Raw genomic sequence first — 20,458 nt, forward strand, 5'->3', positions numbered from 1 at the left:
TATTCAGAGTCTTTTGTGGTTCCATTCAAATTTTAGAATTTTTTGTTCTGTTTTTGTGAAAAATGTCCTTGGGATTTTGATAGGGATTGCACTGAATCTGTATACCATTTTAAGTAATATAGACATTTTAAGAAGTTAATTCTTCCACACCATGAACATGGAATATTGTTCCATTTCTTTATGTCTTCTTCAGTTTCTTTCAACAATGTCTTACAGTTTGCAGTGTGCAGGTCTTTCACCTCCCTGATTAAATTTATTCCTATGTACTTTATTCTTTTTGTTGCAATTCTAAATGAGATTTTCATAACTTCTCTTTCTGCTAGCTCACTGTTAGCATATAGAAACAATGGACTTTGCACGTTAATTTGTATCCTGCAGCTTTACTGTATCTGTTACTATTTCTAATAGTTGTTTGGTATAGAATTTTCTATATATAAAGATCATGCTATCCACAAATAGTGACAGTTTTGCTTCTTCCTTTTCAATTTAGATGACTTTCATTTCTTTTTCCCATCTAATTGCTCTAGCTAAGACTTCCAATACTATGTTGAATAAGAGTGGTGAGAGTGGGCATCCTTGTTTTATTCTTGGTCTTAGAGGGACAGCTTGCAGTTTTGCATCATTAAGTATGATGTTAGCTGTGGATTTGTCATAGATGGCCTTTATTATGTTGAGGTAGGGTCCTTCTATGCCCATTTTCTTGAGAGTTTTTATATAAATTGATGTTGAATCTTGTCAAATACTTTTTCTGCACCTATTGAGGTGATCATATGGTTTTTATTCTTCAATTTGTTAATGTAGTATATCACATTGATTGACTTGTGGATATTGAAAAATCCTTGCATTCCTCGTATAAATCACACTTGTTCATGGTGTATGACCTTTTTAATGTATTGGTGTATTCAGTTTGCTAGTTGAGGGTTTTTGCATCTATGTTCAGCAGAGATATTGGCTTATAATTTTCTTTTTTTGTGTTGTGCTTGCCTAGTTTTGGTATCAAAGTAATGCTGGTCTTTTAAGATGCTGTTAGAAAGCATTCCCTCCTATTCAACTTTATGGAAGAGTTTGAGAAGGATAGGTATTACATCTTTGAATGTTTGGTAGAATTTACCTGTAAAGCTATCTGGTCTTGTACTTTTGTTTTCTGAGGGGTTTTTGATTACTATTTCAATCTCTTTACTAGTGATCAGACTATTCAGATTTTCTATTTCTTCATGATTTAGTCTTGGAAGGTTATATGATTCCAAGAATTTGTCCATTTCTTTTATGTTGTCCAATTTGTTGACATATAGCTGTTCATAATATTCTCTTTTATTACTTTGTATTTCTGAGTATCCATTGCTATTTCCCCCCTTTCTGATTTTATTTATCAGAGACTCCTGTCTTTTTTTCTTAGTGAGTCTAGCTAAAGGTTGTCAATTATTTTTATTTTTTCAAAGAACAAGCTCAGTTTCATTGCTCTTTTCTATTGTCTTTTTAGTCTCTATTTCATTTATTTCCACTCTAATCTTTATTATTTCCTTCCTTCTACTGAATTTGGGCTTCATTTGTTCTCCTTTTTCTATTTCCTTTAGATGTAAGATTAGATTGTTTTATTTGAGATTTTTCTTGTTTCTTGAGGTAGGCTTGTATTGCTAGAAACTTCCCTCTTACAACTGTTATTGCTGCATACCATGTAAGCAGCATGTTGTATTTTTATTTTCATTTGTCTTCAGATTTTTTAAAAAAATTCTCCTTTGATTTCTTCATTGACCCAATAGTTGTTCAGTAGTATATTGTTTAGTCTTCATATAGTTGTGATTATTCCAGCTCTCTTCTTGTGGTTGATTTCAGTTTCATATCATTGTGACCAAAAAAGATGCTTGATATGACTTCAGCCTTTAATGTATTGAGACTTGTTTTATGTCGAACATATGGTCTATTCTTGAGAACGTTCCATGTGCACTTAGGAATGTGTATTTTGCTGCATTTGGATCCAATGTTCTGTACAAATCTATCAAATCTATCCAGCCTAATGTTTCATTTAAGGCCATTGTTTCCTTGTTGACTTTCTTTCTGGATGATCTATCCATTGATGTATGTGGGGTGTTAACATCCCATACTATTATTGTGATGTCAATTTCTCCCTTTAGGTCTGTTAGTAATTGCTTTATATATCTTAGTGTTCTTATGCTTTTTTTTGTCTCAAATTACCCCTTTTTATGTTGTGAATTTATTACCAAATTTAAGTAGCTATAGTTATTTTTACTGCTTGCTTCCCCCTTCAACCTTTATGCTACATTAAAGTGTTTAAAAACTTATTCTGATACAGAGTCGCAATTTTCTGACTCTATCACTTTACTCAAAGTTTTGTGTACTTTTGCCTTTTTGTTTCTGGTAGAAGAGCTTCTTCCAACATTTCTCGTAAGGCAGATCTAGTGTTGATGAACTTCCTCAGCTTTTATTTGTCTGAGAAAGACTATTTCTTCTTCATATCTGAATTAAAACTGCAAGATAGAGGATTCCTGGTGGACCAATTTTTATTTTTCAGTATTTTGAGAATGTCATTCCACTCCCTCCTGGCCTGTAGAGTTTCTGCTGACATATGTGCTAACCTTACAAGGGTTCCTTTTTAAGTTACTATCTTTTTTCCCCTGGCTGCCTTTAAAATTCTTTCTCATTGACTTCTGACAATTTTAATATACTGTATCTTAGAGAATGTCTTTTTATGTTGAGGTAGCTAGGTATTTTCTTAGTTTCATGGACTTTTATATCCAGTTCCTTTTCCAGGTTTGGGAATTTCTCAGTTATTAAAAAACAGCAACAACAAAAACTCTCTTCTCCTTCTGGGATGCCTATGACCTTATGGTGCCCTACCTAGAAGACTCAGATAGCTTTTGTAGAATTTCCTCACTTTTTAAAAGATCTTAATTGTCTTTCCTCTTCTACTTGTATCATTTCTGTAGTTCTGCCACTGAGCTCACTAATTCTCACTTGCATGGCCTGCTCTACTTCTAATGCTTTCTAATGCATTCTTCATCTTGTTTATTGAGTTTTCCAGCTCCAGACTTTCGTTTTGGTTCTTTTTTAGACTTTCAATCTCTTCGGTAAACTATTTCTTCTGTTCATTAATTTTACTCCTAAACTCATGGAACTGCCTTTCTGAGTTTTCTTATAGCTTGTTGAGTTTCTTCATGACAGCTATTTTGCATTCTCTATCAGTTAGCTTGTAATATTCCATGACTTTACTTTTGGTTTCTGGAGAAGTGTCATTTTCTTTTTGTGATACAGTGTTACTGTGATGCTTTATGATGCTTGATGATTTGTTACTCATTTTAAGTAGTGAATACTTTTCTTCTTTAAATAAAGCTTTTTTTTTGCTTTTTTTTCCAATAACGGATTCAACAGGTTGGATATTACAGGTCTTTCTTTCCTCGGTAGGCAGTGCTATAGCACAAGTTTTGGTCTTCCTTACTTGGGCCGCCTCTGGTTGCGCTTTAGAGATGTCACTCTCCACCCTCCACTGCCTCCGTCATTCAGCGGTGTAGCTTAGTGCCCTTTGTTACTGCTTGTTGTTGGAGCCAGCATCTGTGGCACTGGGGTGGCAGGTGCTACTCCTGTGTTGGGGATCTCCTGAGTCACAGACTCCACTGCTGCAGAGGGAGGGGGTTAGATGGGGGTTGCTGGGGTTGTCAGTGCCTCTGCTGTGTCTTGAGTTTCTGAGTTTGTGGCTGCCACTGTTGAAGGTGGGGAGCAGGAAGGCCTAAGTCATGGTTGTATCGGCTGGAGAGATGGGGTCACAGGCCCTGAACCACTTTTGCCCAATTACCTGTGGCCACAAGTACTGCTGTGGCCAGGAGGACAGAGTTGTGTGTGCTACTCCTCTGTTGCTACTGGGTTCGCTAGGGCTGCAGGTTCAGCTATAGTGGCTGAGGATCCAGGATAAGAGGCATTGCCTCTGCTGTTCCCTTGGTTTTGCCTCCCCCATGTGCTGGAGTCCACCCACCTTTAAATGTACAGATGTGTGAAAATTCTGCAGTGTTCTGGTGTGTTAGGCAGAACCACCTTTGCTGACTTGTGGATGTTTTACTGGTTGCAGATTAAAGGGAAGCAACAAAGGGGGTGTCTCACCCGGCCATGATGCTAACATCACCCTGTCTTTGTTTTTAATGTATGTGTTTACCACTATACATTTCCCTCTTGGTACTGCTTTTGTTGCATTTCACAATTTTTGGTACGTTCTGTTTTCACTCTCATTTGTCGCAAGATATTTTCTAATTTCTCTTGAGTGTGTGTGTGTGTGTGTGTGTGTGTGTGTGTGTATGTTTTAACCCATGGGTTGTTCAAGAGTGTATTGTTTAATTTCAACATATTTGTGAATTTTCCAGTTTTGTTATTGATCTCAAGTTTCATACCATTCTGGTTGGAAAAGATATTTGGTATGATTTCAATCTTCTTAAATTTGTTAAGAAGTGTTTTGTGGCCTAACAAGTGATCTATCCTGGAGAATGTTCCTTGTATGTTTGAGAAGAATGTATAATTTATTGTTGTTGGGTGGAGTGTTATTTTAATGTCTATTAGGTCCAATTAGTCTACGGTATAGGTCAAGTCCTCTGTTTCCTACAGTATAGGTCAAGACCTTTAATCTGGTTGATTTCTACATTATTGAAAGTGAGAGACTGAAATCTCTACCATCATTGTGTTACTGTCTATTTCTCATTTCAATTCTGTCACTGTTTGCTTCACATATTTGGGTGCTCTGCTGTTAGGTGTATATATATTTATAGTTGTTATAACGTCCTGGTGAGCTGCTGTTTTATCATTATAGAATGTTCTTCTTTGTCTCTTTTGACAGTTTTTGACTTAAAAATCTATTTATCTGATATAAGTATGGCCACTCCTGCTCTCTTTTAGTTATCATTTTCATTGAATACCTTGTTTCATCCTTGCACATTCAGCCTATGGATAACCTTAGATTTAAAGTGTTATCTCTTATAAAGGGCATATTGTTGTTGTTGTTGTTTTCAATACATTTAACCACTCTATGTCATTTGGTTTTCCATGAGAATTGTTCCACATGTAGATGTAATTTTTGGTGTTTTGTAGATGGTGAGCTCCACATCCTCCTACTCCACCATCTTGATCTCCACCCTCCCCAATGTCATTTGATTTGGAGTTTAATCTATTTCTATTTAAGGCAGTTAGTGGTAGAGAGGATTCACTATTGTCATCTTGTTAATTGTTTATGTCTTCTAGTCTTCTAGTTATTTTGTCACCCTTTCCTCTTTTGCAGTTGTCTTTTGTGTTTTGATTTTTTTTTTTTTTTTTTGTAGTGACACACTTTGATTCCTTTCTCTATTTCTTTTGTGCATTCTCTGTAATTTTCTTCGTGGTTACTATGGGGACTGCATCAAACATCTATAACAATCTACTTTAAACTGATAACAACTTAACATTAATCACATATAAAACTCTACTCCTTTATACTTTATACTTCCTCTTTATACTTCCTCTTTATACTTCCTCTCTCTTACCTTATGTTATTGATGTCACAACTTATATCTTTGTATATTCTGTATCCTCTAACATAGTTTTATAGTTATAGTTACTTTTCATGATTTTACTTATAATATTCTATGCCAGAATTAGAAATAATTTACACACCACCATTACAATATTATAAAACTCTGTATACATCTACATATTTACGTTTTATTTGAGAGCTTTACATTTTCAAATGCTTTAGTGTTGCTGTCTAGTGTCTTTTTTTTTTTTCAACTTGAAGAACTCCCTTTAGCAATACTCATAAGAAAGGCAAGTCTAGAACTCTCTCAGTTTTTCTTTAACTGGGAAGGTCTTTATTTCTTCTTCCTTTAGACTTTTCTGTATGTTTACAATTTTCCTTAATAAAATGTTGGAGTAAAATAAAAATAAAGTTAAGAAATTTTAAACAAAAGCTTAGAAAAATTATTACTAGCAGACACACCAAAGCATAATAAAGTATGTTAAGGTTTTAACATAAATGTTTTTAACTAGAGTTAAAATATTTATATCTTAAGGATAAAAATTACAGTGAAATGGATGAACCATAAGTGCTCTACCAATGAGTTCTGGCAAATGCATATCCATCATCCTGGAAGTACCTTCACTTTAATTTTTGAAGGATATTTTTTGCTGGCTACAGATTCTAGGATGATGGTTATTTTCATTTAGCACTACCAAGAATATGACTCCATTGTTTTGGATTCCCTTTTTTTCTGTTTAAAAGTTAGGTTTCATTCTAATAGTTGCTTCTTTGAATGTAGCCTTTTAAAAAATGCATTTTGATTATTTTCAATTTTTTTCTTTGATTTTTGTTTCCAGCAATTTTATTATCACACACCTAAATATGAATCTCTCTTTATTCCATCTGCGGTTCATAAGACTTCTTGAATCTGTACCTTAGTGTGTTTAATTAATTTTGGAAAGTTCTGAACCATTATCTTCTCAATTTGTGCACTTTACCTATTATACCTCTCCTCTCTGACACTTTACATTTTAGACCTTTCCACTATTTTTATTTCTCAACCTCTAATGTGTATTTTTCTTTATTTCTCTCCATGCTTCATTCTGAATATTTTCTTTTGACTTCTAATTCACTGAATCACTCTTTGGATGTATCTACAGGCTTCTGGCAAGACTCTTAGCCTTTCCCTACCCAAATCCAACCACTCACAGCTCACCACCACTCTCTGGTATGACCAAAAGAACCAGTCTTGCTACCCTAAATCTGGGTTTAAACCTGTCACCAGAGCAGCCTAAGATTCTCAGATCATGTTTATTCCATAAACTACAATCTTCATTTCTGTGGGCAATGAGGCAACTTCCCCCATCCCCTCTATTTTATATATTTGATTTGTTTATCTGTCTCATTCCATAGGATAAAAGCTCCACGAAGGAAATGATTTTTGGTTGTTCAATTCGCTATTGTATCCCCACTGAATGAACAGTGTCAGGCATATAAATGTAAGCACCAAATAAATATATTAAATGAATAAGTGGTATGCCACACCTCTTTTATGAGAAATCATCAAAGTGAAACTTTATGAAAACACCAATCAGAAACTTTATTTTTTAAAACAACACCAAGAACAAAAAGCTACACAGGAGAACACAACAACTAAGTAAATATTAAAGAAAAAAAGCCAGTTAATTAGAATTTGAAGGAAGAGAAGGAAATCAACTGATTGGTTATTTTTATGATCCTGCCCCAAACTGATTAAATCTATCAAGATTTGGGTTCAAAATCTCTTCTACTGCCCAGTTTGATTCATGACTTCCTGACACACTGACAAATTGTTGGTACTACTGAAATCTATGCATTAGGGACAGAAATGAGTTAAGTAGCTCTCTAAACTTGGGTGAATCTGACGCTTGATTTATTAATCTGCTCCAGTGATCATTTATGGCAGCAATGGCACAGCGGTACCTAAGGCCAAAATCTACCTGAATCCCAAGTTATATCAATAAGGTTTATAGAATAAGGTTTTAAAACCTGCTGAATGCCTTGCTCCCTCCTACCAGATCAGTTTTCTGCTCTTTAGCTTGAGGGCAAAAGATGGGGAAAGGGTGGGGTGTGGTAGGAAATTTGTGCTGAACCAAATGTTCACGAATAAAAGTCATCCTTTATCTTTCTCCTTCTTTCGTCCCTCTGTAAAGAAATATTTTTGAGGTGGTATAGAGACTGTGGCAGCATATCTCCATGGCAGGGATCTTCAAATTTATACATGCGTCTATGAGCTGTGAGAGTAAACTCCCATGCACAACATAATCAAAAGGCCAACCATCCAAATACTTTTAGTCTTTATTTATTTATTTATTGCCCCAAGACTCACTGCTTAGACTTTACTATAGGATCAACTAGATTTCAACCCACATCGTGGGTACTGTTTTCACTTAAGTTATATGGAAAGTTTTAAAGGGCTCTAGTGCATCTCTTTCTACCGAGACTACTAAAACACTGTAGAATAACATTTAAATACTCATTTAGCACTGATGAACTCATTTGCCTCATTTTCTTAATCAAATATTTTAAAATTTAAAAATATATGCTCATTGTAAGAAGTCACAATTACAGATATATAAAGAATTAAGCTTCTCTCTGTTTTTCCCCTTCATGTTCCCTTTCCCCAAAGAAACCAATATGATCAGTCTGGTTATTATGTGCTTACATCTTACTATCCTTAATCAAATATAATTAAATATATAAGCTCCTTGTCTCCACCACTATATTTTAGAAAAACAAGTTCATATCCCACACATTACTTTTCACCTTGAATCAACAATATATTATGGCCATAACTTCAGTTCAGATTAGCCAGGCTAGTGAACTGTTATTGTAATCATAATGCTGGGAATAATGACTACTCATAATAACTTCAATTTAAAATCAGAATTAGAATTATGCTGTATTCTGTCCATAATTATAGTCAATTCCATGTAGGCCTAACAGTTTTTTAAATAGAGTAGGTGCTCACAGATATCTGTTGGATTGAAGAGAAAAATAAAAGCAGAGAGATGATTTAATGTTATAAATTTTTTCAAGATATTTGATGAGGTTTCTGAAAAAAAGCAAAATAAAATGAAAGACCAAGAATGGTCCAGGAAATTATGATGTCTTTAAAAGTTACAACTAGTACGAATATGAGCTTTTATAATTATATAAAATATATAATTGTCCCATGGGTTATTTCAACAAAAAACAAAATTAAGTACTAAGTGATACTAGGGTACGTTAGTAAAATTGGAGCTAAATTTCCATGAACCTTGTCTCTTAATGAATGCAATGGCTTTGCCAATAATTAATTTGAAATATTATTTCTCATAAAGCTGTTTGAAAAATCTAAAACAACTACATAAGGAAGGGTTTCTGAACTGTTAAAAGTCTTTATTCTTCTGTTAAAGATTATGCATTTTAATATGATCTGTTGGCTGATTTATGTAAAGCTTTGTATTTTTCATTTTCTCAAGCCTGTCAGAGTAGTGATGTATGTATGGTTCATTTTAGCATCAAGTTTGCCATAAGCAATAAAGTCAGAGCCCCCAAAAGAAATTTTAATATATTTCCCCATTTTTAACCTGGAGCTTTTCATTATTCAGTTATTTTGTTTGGGATCCCATGTTTAGTTGATATAATTTTTACACTCACATAAATAAATATTTTAACTTAAAGGTAACATTTAAATAGGTTAATTATTCAATAGAAAAGTTTAAGGGTCATTATATATAAAGTGCAAATCTTAGTGATAAATTTTACACTAACAACCTCTCTAAAGGCTGTATTTTATGCTCCAGTTTGCTTGGAGCATTTTTCTCTAACAGAATAAAAGAAAAATAAACAAGAACGTGACTTTCATTAAATGGTATGCAACATGAAATGGAAGCACGTCTATAAAATTTTGTAAGAAAAAAAATGAAGTATGAAAATAACAATCAGTTAAATTAAAAAATTCTTATTGCAGAACTAGTTGCTGTTGTAGGGGGTGTGAAGATGAAAAAAGAAGAGTCCTTAAGAAATTTACAGTCTAGTAGAAATAATAAGTCCTTAAACAACTATAACATAAGCTGCTTAAATTAATGGTCACAAGAGAGGAACAAAGTATTAGGGCAGTTCATCTGGTGTGGCTAAATGTATAAGAGTATTTGAATTCAGTCATACATCATGGACAGGATGTAAACAGTTAAAAAAGACAGATAGAATAAGCAAAGGCAAGGGAGGAAAGAAGCAGAAGGCATGGTAAGGGACTTTTCCAATGGTTCTGTATTACAAGAGCAAAGGTACACGTGGGGGAATCCTGGGAGAAAGACTGAAAAAGGATGTTATGGCAACATGTCATAGCTAAACATCTTACTTATTGAGAAAACCATGTAGTGCCATTATGGAGTTTTGTGCATAGAAACAAAAACTAGAAAGAAAAATCTAATATGGCAATGAAGTAGAATATGGGGAGAATAAAAGCAAGGAGTGCACTTAAAGAAGTTCTATCTTGTCCAAGAGTTTGGGCAAGATACAACTTTAACTAGAGAGATGGGCACGGAGATGGAATAGTGTACAATAGGGGTCCCCAACCCCTGGGCCATGGACCAGCACCAGTCCGTGGCCTGTTAGGAACTGGGCCACACAGTAGGAGGTGAGCAGTGTGAGAGTGAGTGAAGCTTCATCTGCCTCTCCCCACTGCTTCCCATCACTCACATTACTGCCTGAACCATCACCCACACTCCCAACTGTGGAAAAATTGTCTTCCACGAAAATGGCCCTTGGTGCCAAAAAGGTTGGGGGCCGCTGGTGTACAAGACATTAAAACTAATTTATAAAGGATTAGATAACCAATTGAATGTCCATAGTAAAGAAGAGATGATTTGTTTTTTTCTGTGCCTGAGTTACTAGGGGGAAAAGAGTTGTGTTAAATAACAACAAACAAGGAAAAGGTGCACTTGGAGGGGAAAATGATTTCAAAGTTTGTACATAATGAGCTTGATATTTATTGGCAGTCATGTCCGGCAGGCAGTCAGAAATAAGGATGTAGAGTTAAGAGGAAAAAAAAGATAGTAGTAGAAAGTCCAGAAAGACAGTGCTTGAGAATTATCTGCATAGAGGTTAAAAGTAAACTTGTGGGAGAAGACACAGTCTTTGTCAGAGAAAACACTGACAAAGAATAAAATGGAGCCATAAAAAGAACTTGAGGCATATATATATATATATATATATATATATATATATATATATATATATATATGTTGAAGTTAAGAAGCAAAGAAGCTATTGAAGAAGATAAGAAATCTTGAGAGACTGGAAGGAAAGTCAGAATAGTACAATGACATATACACATTATAGGAAAAAATTCTGAGGAGATGTTAGTCAATATTATCAGGAAAAATGATTAACAATTATGAAGACAGAAAAGACCAACATCAAAGTAATTGAGGTCAAGCTAGATTGCAAATGTGTTATAAAGTGAGTAGAAACTAAAGGAATTTAGGGAACAGATACGGACGGATTTTCAGAGTGGTATTCAAAGTATACATTTGAGGTCTCACTATTATTTGGGGTAGAGTGTTAATTAATTTGTTATTATGAGTTTAAGATAACAATGTGAATTTGATAAAACATGTGAAAGAGTATCTATCATTTTTGCCCTCTAGCATTTATTCATCTTTCTTTTGTTAATTATACTTTGTTTTCCCTCTATAGAATCCCCTTCTCTACTACCTGCGTGGGCTCTGGAGTAAAGCTGGTGACTTGGCCAATGCTTTACCCAATCCATTGAGATGTAATAAAATTTCTGGGAAAGGAACTCTTATTTCTTTCCTGATTCACCCTAAGAATGTCGTCTCAAAGCCTGATATTAAAAAGTCCTAAAGGGGGCAACATTTAACTGATTTAGAACGATGAACATTAAAAAGGATGTCTTAAGCACATATACATATACATATATACATAAAACTCTGATGAAAGAAATCAAAGAAGAATGTAATAAATAGATATTCCATGATCTTGGATAGTAGGATTCAATATTGTTAAGATGTCAGTTCTTTCCAACTTGATCTATAGATTCAATGTGGTCCCATTCAAAATCTTAGCAAGTTATTTTGTGGATATCAAAAAACTGACTCTAATGTTTATATGGAAAGGTAAAAGACCTAGCTAGAATAGTCACCACAGTATTGAAGGAGAAGAACAAAGTCAGAATCTGACATTATCTGACTTGAAGACATACTATAAAGCTACAGTAATTAAGACTTTGCGGTATTGGCAAGAGAATAGGCAAACAAATCAATGGAACAGAATAGAGAGCTCAAAAACAGGTCCACACAAATACAGACAAAGGAGCAAGGCAATATAATGGAGAAAGTATAGTCTTTTCAACAAATGGTGCTAGAACCATTAGACACGCACACATTAAAAAAATGAATGCAGACTCAAACCTAATACCCCTTCACAAAAATTAAGTCAAAATGGATAACAGACCCAATTGTAAAATGCAAAGCCATAAAAATCCTAGAAGATAAAATAGGAGAAAACCTAGATGACCTTGGGTTTGGTGATGACTTTTAGATACAACACCAAAGGCATGATCCAGGAAAAAAATAATTAATAAGCTGGGCTTCATTAAAATTAAAAACTTCTGCTCTGTGAAAGACACTGGAAAAAGAATGGGTAGACAAGTCATAGACTCGGAGAAAATATTTGCAAAAGACACAGCTGATAAAGAACTATTTCCAAAATATATAGAGAACTGCTAAAAACTCAATAATAAAAAACAGAGTTCAAATAAAAAATTGGCAAAAGACATCTCACCAAATATGATACAGAGATAGCAAATAAATACATGAAAAGATGTTCCATGTCATACGTCATGAGGGAAATGCAAATTAAAACAGCAATGAGGGGATTTCCCTGGTGGTCCAGTGGTTAAGACTCTACACTCCCAACGCAGGGGGCTGGGTCTGATCCCTGGTCAGGGAACTAGATCCCACATGTCACAACTAAGAGCTCACATGCTATAACTCAAGATCCTGAGCACTGCAACTAAAAGATCCCGCAGGCGGCAACAAAGATCCTGAGTGCCAAATAAATAAATAAATATTAAAAAAATAAAATAAAACACCAATGAGATACCATTACACACCTATTAGAATGATGAAAGTCCAAAACACTGACAGCACCAAAAGCTGGCAAGGATGTGGAGCAAGAGGAACTCTCATTCACTGCTGGTGGGAATGCAAAATAGTACAGCCACTTTGGAAGACAGTTTGGTGGTTTCTTGTAAAATTAAATATACTCTTACCATATAATCCAGCAATCATGCTCCTTGGTATTTACCCAATAGAGTTGAAAACTTATGTCCACACAAAAACTTGCACATGGATGTTTTACAAAAGCTTTATTCACAATTGCCAGAACTTCAAGCAACCAAGATGTCCTTCAGTAGGTGAAAGGATAAATACATTATGGTATGTCCAGACAATGGAATATTATTAAGCATTTAAAAACTTATGAAAAGACATGCAGGAACCTTAAATGCATATTACTAAATCAAAGAAGCCAATCTAAAGATGGCACATACCATATTATTCTAACTATATGATGTTCTGGAAAAGGCAAAACTATGGAGATAATAAAAAGATCAGTGGTTGCAGGGGTTGGAGGTAGTTAAGTGATGAAAGGTGGAGCATGGAGGATTTTTAGGGCAGTGAAAATATTCTGTATGATACCATAATGATGGATACATGTAATCTATAGAATGTACAAAGCCAAGAGTGAACTGTAATGTAAACTATGAACTTTGAGTGATTACGATGTGCAATGTAGGTTCACTAATTGTAACAAATGTACCCCTCTGGGGAGGGATGTTGATAATGAGGAAGACTATGCATATGTGGGTGCAGGGGGTAAATGGGAAATTTCTGTACTTGCCCTCCAATTTTTCTGTGAACCGAAAACTGCCCTAAAAAAATGTCTTAAGAAAAAAAGAAAAAGAAATGAGTTGTTAAACCATGAAAAGACACAATGGAATCCAAATGCATATTAGTAAGTGAAAGAAGCCAATATGAGATGGCAACATACTAAATGATTCCAACTACATGATGTTGTGGAAAAGGCAAAACTATGGCAAGAGTAAACACATCAGAGGTTACCAGGGGTTAGAGGAAAAGTAAGGATGAATAGGCAGAGCTATTCTGTATTATACTATAATGGTAGATACAAGTCATTATGCATTTGTCCAAACCCACAGAACGTACAACACCAAGAGTGACTCATCATGTAACTATGGTCTTTGGGTAATAACTGATGTGTCCGTGTAAATTCCTTGATTGTAACAAATGTACTGTTGCGGTGTGGGATGTTGACAGCTGGGGGAGCTGTGCATATGTGGGAACTCTCTGTACATTCTGCTCAATTTTGCTGCAAACTCTAAAAGTAGTCTGAAGTCAGCATAGGTAATACCGAAAAACTACATTTTTTAATCAGTTATAAAACAACCAGTAAGAGTTAATGGTATTCTTCTTGATTGCCCAATAATGTTGAAACAATTAATATATTCAAAACAAAAATGGTGATGCCCGGTAGAATAAACTTGATTAGCTAAATACAGCGACTATCTTTTCATCCTCATTTTCAATTGCCTTTGCATCAGGATACTATAGGCAGAGATGAAAGCAGGAACAAGAAAGAGGAAAATAAACCAGTGTGATGAAAGCAAAGAAATGTTACAGAAATGAGGATTTCAGATGAAGTAAAAGGGGAAAAAAGAAGGTACCAATCACAGAGATCATGGATTGGATGTGTTAACCAATTAATCAATGGTTCTATCAACTTCTGATAAAGATAAATATTTCTAAGAATAAAAAAATGTAATGAAAAAAGTGGGACATAATAATTGAGAAAATGCTATGTGATTTTTAAAATATAAAAATACCAGCTTAGTAACAAAAATGCTTTTCAAGAGTTATGTATGTAATTAGATGTTCTGCAGTTGTCAGGTACTGGGGACACCTAAGGAAAAAAAAAAAAGGAAATGCACCGTATTTATTCAGTGTCAGTGAGTACTGCACCTTAAAGAAGTAATATTCTTTTCTGCAAGAGGGAAAATGGATAGAGAAGAACAAAGCAATACCAAAATAGTGTGAATACTGAGCTATTTAGGTAGAGATGAACATACAATGGCAAATGTATTTAAACCAGAATTTGGTGGTTTTGATTTTTTTGTGTGTGCCCATGGCAGCAAAAGTAGCAGAGACCTAGGAGAGGCTCCTTTCAGTGGGTCTGAAAGATGTCTGGATAGTTTCGCTTCATTCTCTTGAGGTTTACCAGTTTTTTGGTAAAAGGTCACCAATAGTCATCTTTCAGCCCAATTCAATCACCTCTTTTCAACCTTGTCTTTTGTAGTTTTTCTAGAGAAATGGCTCCAAATATTATTCTCTACTTTTAGAAATTCTTGCTGATTGAGAGATTACTGGGGTTCCCATTTTTCTCCTTCCTTTGCCAATCATTGATTCTCTTGGTTCTTCAGATTCTCTATCATATATATGACTGTGGGTGTGCCTCAAGACACTTGATGACAGAACACGAAAGATGCAGACTTCTTCCAATCATTTATGCCTCAAGGAGCAGAGCTTTTAATCACAGGGTCTAATCTAGACCTTAACTATTCCACAAAACATTTTAAAATTGACTTCTGCTGTGTTTTGACAATCAATGTATTTAAAATAAAACTATCACACTTTTTGCTTCATTTTTCATCTTTCATTTGTACGACTGTTCCCCTGTATATTTTTGGAAAAGGTTTAATTTGTCCTTTTCTTCTCCTCTTAAACTTTGTATAATGAAGATCCAATTTATCCTCAAACCTTTCCCCTAAGGCTGATGCTCAATAACCTAATCCTTAATTTTCTAGATGATTTAATATTTGGTTATACACCGTCCTGTCTTCTCCTTGATTAATGTATATATGATTCCCTTTTCAAATGAACTGCAAACTCTTCAGCAATGTAATATCTTTTACATAATATACAGCTCTTAAAACTATAAACATCTGCAGAATTCTTAGTTACTGATTGAGGATTTGAAAAAAATCACTTTTTTTTACCCTTTCATTTGTTGTTATAGAATTACATCTATAGAGACAATGCACATATCTCAATTTTCTCTTTAAATCACTGTGAATTAGATTTACTTGCCTTGTCCTCCAAGTGCAATTCTAAAAAGCGTAGGTAAGCCACAGGTGCAAATGCATCAGCTGAATGTGTGACTACTTCTGATGAATCTCTGAAATAAAAAAATGTTAAAATACATTTATCTACTATGCAAAATCTGTTTTGTGGCAAGTTGCTCCTACTAGTGACTAGAAAAGACCAAAAATCCTCATTTATTTCCACTAGTATACTATTGTATACATATTTACTACATAATTAATGATTAACATCTACTTTTAATAATCCAATATTTAATTGGGGAAAAGATTGAGAATATTAAACTTTCAAAAATAAGTAAAGACCTTTTCATCTTTATGAGGACACACAGTTCAACTTTCAGGTTCACTCAAAGCTCTCCGAACAGTTTTACAACTTGAAACTTCAATTTCATTTTCACAAATTTGGTTGGTATGGGCTACCATTAAACAGTAGTGCTTTATCTTCATTATTCTTTTCATTTTCAAGAGGTAATTCATCCAGTGTTTCACACAAAATCTCAATTATCCTTCACAAAGGCAGTACTGGTGATGGTTTTAAGCTCTAGATGAACTCTTCACACTGCAATATCATTGTTATTAAAATTGATTGTCTGACATAGCAATTACCACATTCAGGTAAAACAGTATGAACTGCTTGCTGGCACCATATGGATACATGTAAATTAACTCAACTTTTATCAAAGATACCCTGTAAAGCACATATGAATAACTAAGATTATGTGTGAAGTTTTAATAATTAATTATTTTTTATTGTTGTTTATTAAGAAAGCAATAGTGTTTTTGTATTTTAACTCAAATCCTAAAAGCAGAAATTTCTCATGTCTCTTTAATGCCTTAGGAACTAGTTCCAATGTTTATATTAGTACATTGTTAGCACTTTAACCATTGTTGTTCAGCAAAATAAATTCTTACTTTGATTCTTTTCCACTAATGTAAAATATTTTTGAATTAACTTTTGTAATGCAAAGTTATTTAGCGACAATAGAAGAAATCTCAAAAGACTAGGATCCGATATATTAAATTTTCATGTGCAAAATATGCTTACTTTTTCACTTGAAAGATCAGAGATAGAGAAAAAAGTTTGATGGTAAAAAAAAAAAATCAACTACTATTCATGAACCGTTAGTATCAAATACGTATCTTGTTAGTGCTTTAAAAAATTACATTAAAACAGGCTTCTATGACTTTAAAAGAAAAACATTATAATCGGGATCATGAAAGAAAGTAATAACCTGCCTTCACAGACTACCTAACCGAAAGATGCCTCAATGTATAATGAGCAAGAGGAGAAAGAGAAAGAAAAGAGGAGACCCTCTTGCTTTCTACCACCTGTCTCTCTGCCTTGTTAACTCTAGTCTAGTCGTCTTGTCTATTTACTCCTGAGTTGTCTGTTCTGGTCCTATCTTGGTTCCTCAATAGATTCAAATTCTAGTTCCTGTGTATGACCTCATTCTTACATTAAATTTCAATCTCTATGTTCCCAATCCCAGCTTTGGAAACCGATCCTGAGCCTCAATAATGCCTGATGTAGGCAGCTTGGTCTTGATATCCTTGACAATGGGTACACCAAAACCATGATTAACCTGAACCAGTGATGTGTCAGTGGAAAGGGTTTCGGGCCCTCCTTTCTCTTGACAGTTATTCCCACTAGAAACAGAAGATTGACAGCAAATAGCTCACTTAATTGATACAATTACTGCATTCTGAACCAAGATTGTTATCCAGAGAAAATATATAACATTCTGAACACTAAGTGAAGAGGAATATGGTTTTTATGGATTCTATTAAATCCATAATCTCTAATTGACTAACGTCATTTCATTCAGTTATACAAAGCCAGAATCAACTGGGAGACAGATAATAGATTCAAATAAATGGCTTTTAGCTTCAAACAGAATAATGCCACTACTGCTCTGCTTTTCTTTCATAAACTCACCTGAAACTCAACTTTCAAGAGTCTCTGGTTTCTGTCTGCTTCATGGATTTCTCTGAAACCTAGAGCAGAATCTGCTGGAATACCCTCAGAGAGACCCAGAAAATTAAGAAAAACTCTACAACAGCAAAAATGCTTTCCAGTTGGCTACCCTCCTCCTCTTTCCCTATTAATACAAGTAATCAGTGCAGCCCCTTCCTCTTACACAACTGAGGTTTCTCAGTAGCCAAGAGCTGGATCCCATGCTCCCTTTCACTGCTGCGTTAGGCTTATCCCTAGTTACGACTTCAAAAGGGCAGCTAGCTGAGTCAGGTCTGAGTCTCTCTTCCCTGACTATAGGCTCTCTCTCAAGTTGAGAGATCAGGCCCTAACCCTCTCACTTCAAAATACTGAATTTTCTCTTGAGGCTCAGCCATGGTCTTGGTTCCTACTTCCCCTCTGAAAAGACAACTGCACGCAGATATTCCCCGTGGGCTCACACTTATCCTCACAAGACATTTCCAACATCATTTCCGTGAAGTCTTGCCTGACATCTTCAGACAGTGCTAGTTTTCTGCTTTATGTGCTTTGGTAATGCATTTACAGACCTTTCATAACACATCCACTATATTATAATTATGTGTCTGTGTGCTTGTCTTCCTTCTTAGAGAGGGACCAGGTTTTGTTCATCTTTGTCTGCCTGTCTCCCCACACTCCACCTTTGGCTCAGTGCAGAATACACTGCCTTATTTTCAATTATTTGTTGAATAAACAAATAACTGTATAGTTTAACTTTGTTAAGTATCTTTACATTTACACAGTAACTATTGACACTATCAAAAACCCACACTGATTTTTCAATTACCAATCTTCACACGAATACGTACATTTTCATACATGCATACTGTATATATATGGATACATGAACATAAGCATACATGTATACCAATAACAATATATGGTTATCTCTAGCATAATAAAAATAATTATATAAATTTAAATACAAGGAAAATGGTTCATAAATTCTAATAAATTCCCAAGTGATACAGAATAGATATGAGAAGGCAGACAAGGAAAGTACTTGATTCATCCTCACGGCTAAATGCCATATTATGATGCTCTGGGCTGAGTTCTGTCTTGAATAGGTAGAAACGAGGAGTAAGTGGGGAAAATGAGAGCATAGTGTTTTAATCATAGAATTTAGTTCTTCTTTTCATCCCTCCTTCCTTCCCATTGTTTCTTCTATCCATCCATCCATCCCATACACAGGAACTCTGTAGCAGTAGTACATTAATATTGACAATTCAAATGGAAATATGGGGTTGTATCAAAGATTGACATTAAAATTGTGTTCATTAACAGTGAGAAGAAAATTATCACCTTCATTAATACATTGGGATTTTAGTTCTTACTTTATTTTCAAAATACTGGCTATATTCCCCATGTTTTAGTTCTTACTTTTGATATGCCTACACATATATTTCAAAGTAAGAAATAAAAAGAAAGTAGGTTTTTTAAAAAAAAAATATTTCTTTTAGGCTGCGTTGGGTCTTCATTGCTGCGCGCGGGCTTCTCTCTAGTTGCGGCGAGCAGGGGGTGGCACTCTGTTGTGGTGCGCGAGCTTCTCACTGTGGTGACTTGTTGCACAGCATAGGTCCTAGGTGCGCAGGCTCAGTAGTCGTGGCTCGCGGGCTCTAGAGCGCAGGCTCAGCAGTTGTGGCTCACGGGCTTAGTTGCTCCGCGGCATGTGGGATCTTCCTAGACCGGGGCTCGAACCCGTGTACCCTGCATTGGCAGGTGGATTCTTAACCACTGCGCCACCAGGGACACCGAGAAAGTAAGTTTTTTATTTGAGGACCTACAGTTGTCCTCTATTCTTAAAGACTAGGCTGCAATTCTTTTTGTCAAGGCTCCTCAGGAAAAACCCCTCATTTTCTGATCTAAAAATTTGCATCTAGAGGTAAGTAGTCACATCCTAATTGATGTGAAAAGTAAACTGTAAAATGTTCTAGTCAAAAATTTAAAAGATTACTTCCACACAAAGACTGTTATACCAGTGTTTCCTACAAGATTCTAAAAATGTTAGTTGGAATTCGGGGCAAAATGTATCTCATAATAAACTTCTAGAACCACCCTAATTTGTCTAAATTATTTCATTATACAAGAGATTCTATCTGTGTCTTTGAAAAAAAAAAAAACCACACCTAATTATAATCAAATCATTTTGCATGCAAAAGTTTATTTTTTCTCCTCATAGTCTCCTTTTCTAACATAAAATTTGAATTAGGCATTGAAAAGGGGATTCCTAATAATCAACTAGTTGTATGCTAACTGTGGAAGATCACTACTATGTCAAATATAACAGGAGAAATTATTAACTTTGTCCCCCCAAACACATTCTAACTGACAGGATCCAGTAAGATTAACTGTCAATTGTTAACAAGTAGTTACCAGGTCTAAACTTATCTTTTAATTGTGTCACATGGAAAACTATCTCTAAATAAAATAACTTTAATTTATATACAGTTTTAGAATGTGCAATGCATATTCATTCACATCATCACATTTAGTGCTTATCAGACAGGTATGATAAGGACATTTTCTATTTTAAAGAGAAGGAAAGATTTTGTATATAATAGGTGACATTCTTTTTCCATTCAACTACTACAAGCTCTAGTTATAACCTAAGAAAGGAATACATAAAAGTGAAATAGGATATTTAAAACTAAACAATAAATGAAAAATTAATTCCATGATATTTAACATTTATCAGTGCCTACTACTGTGTGTTCTGAGAGTTCAGATATGAGGACAAGCACTGGAAGTAGTAACA

At 34.7% G+C, this 20,458-nt stretch overlaps 1 protein-coding gene across 8 annotated transcripts in view; it reads right to left on the reverse strand.

Moving 5' to 3' along the window:
- Nucleotides 1-20,458, reverse strand: part of DPH6 (diphthamine biosynthesis 6) — a 443,212-nt gene that overhangs the window by 251,707 nt on the left and 171,047 nt on the right. For 7 of the 8 annotated variants that reach the window (XM_079914295.1, XM_079914294.1, XM_079914299.1 and 4 more), the window contains one exon: nt 15,700-15,787. In XM_079914295.1, the coding sequence (XP_079770421.1) occupies nt 15,700-15,787 (88 nt within the window). Of the gene's footprint in view, nt 1-10,813; nt 14,516-15,699; nt 15,788-20,458 lie in introns of those variants that run through there. The other variant, XM_079914301.1, reaches the window with a different exon arrangement.

Source organism: Stenella coeruleoalba (genome assembly GCF_951394435.1).
Source record: "Stenella coeruleoalba genome assembly, chromosome: 2".
NCBI classification, from domain to species: Eukaryota; Metazoa; Chordata; class Mammalia; order Artiodactyla; family Delphinidae; genus Stenella; species Stenella coeruleoalba.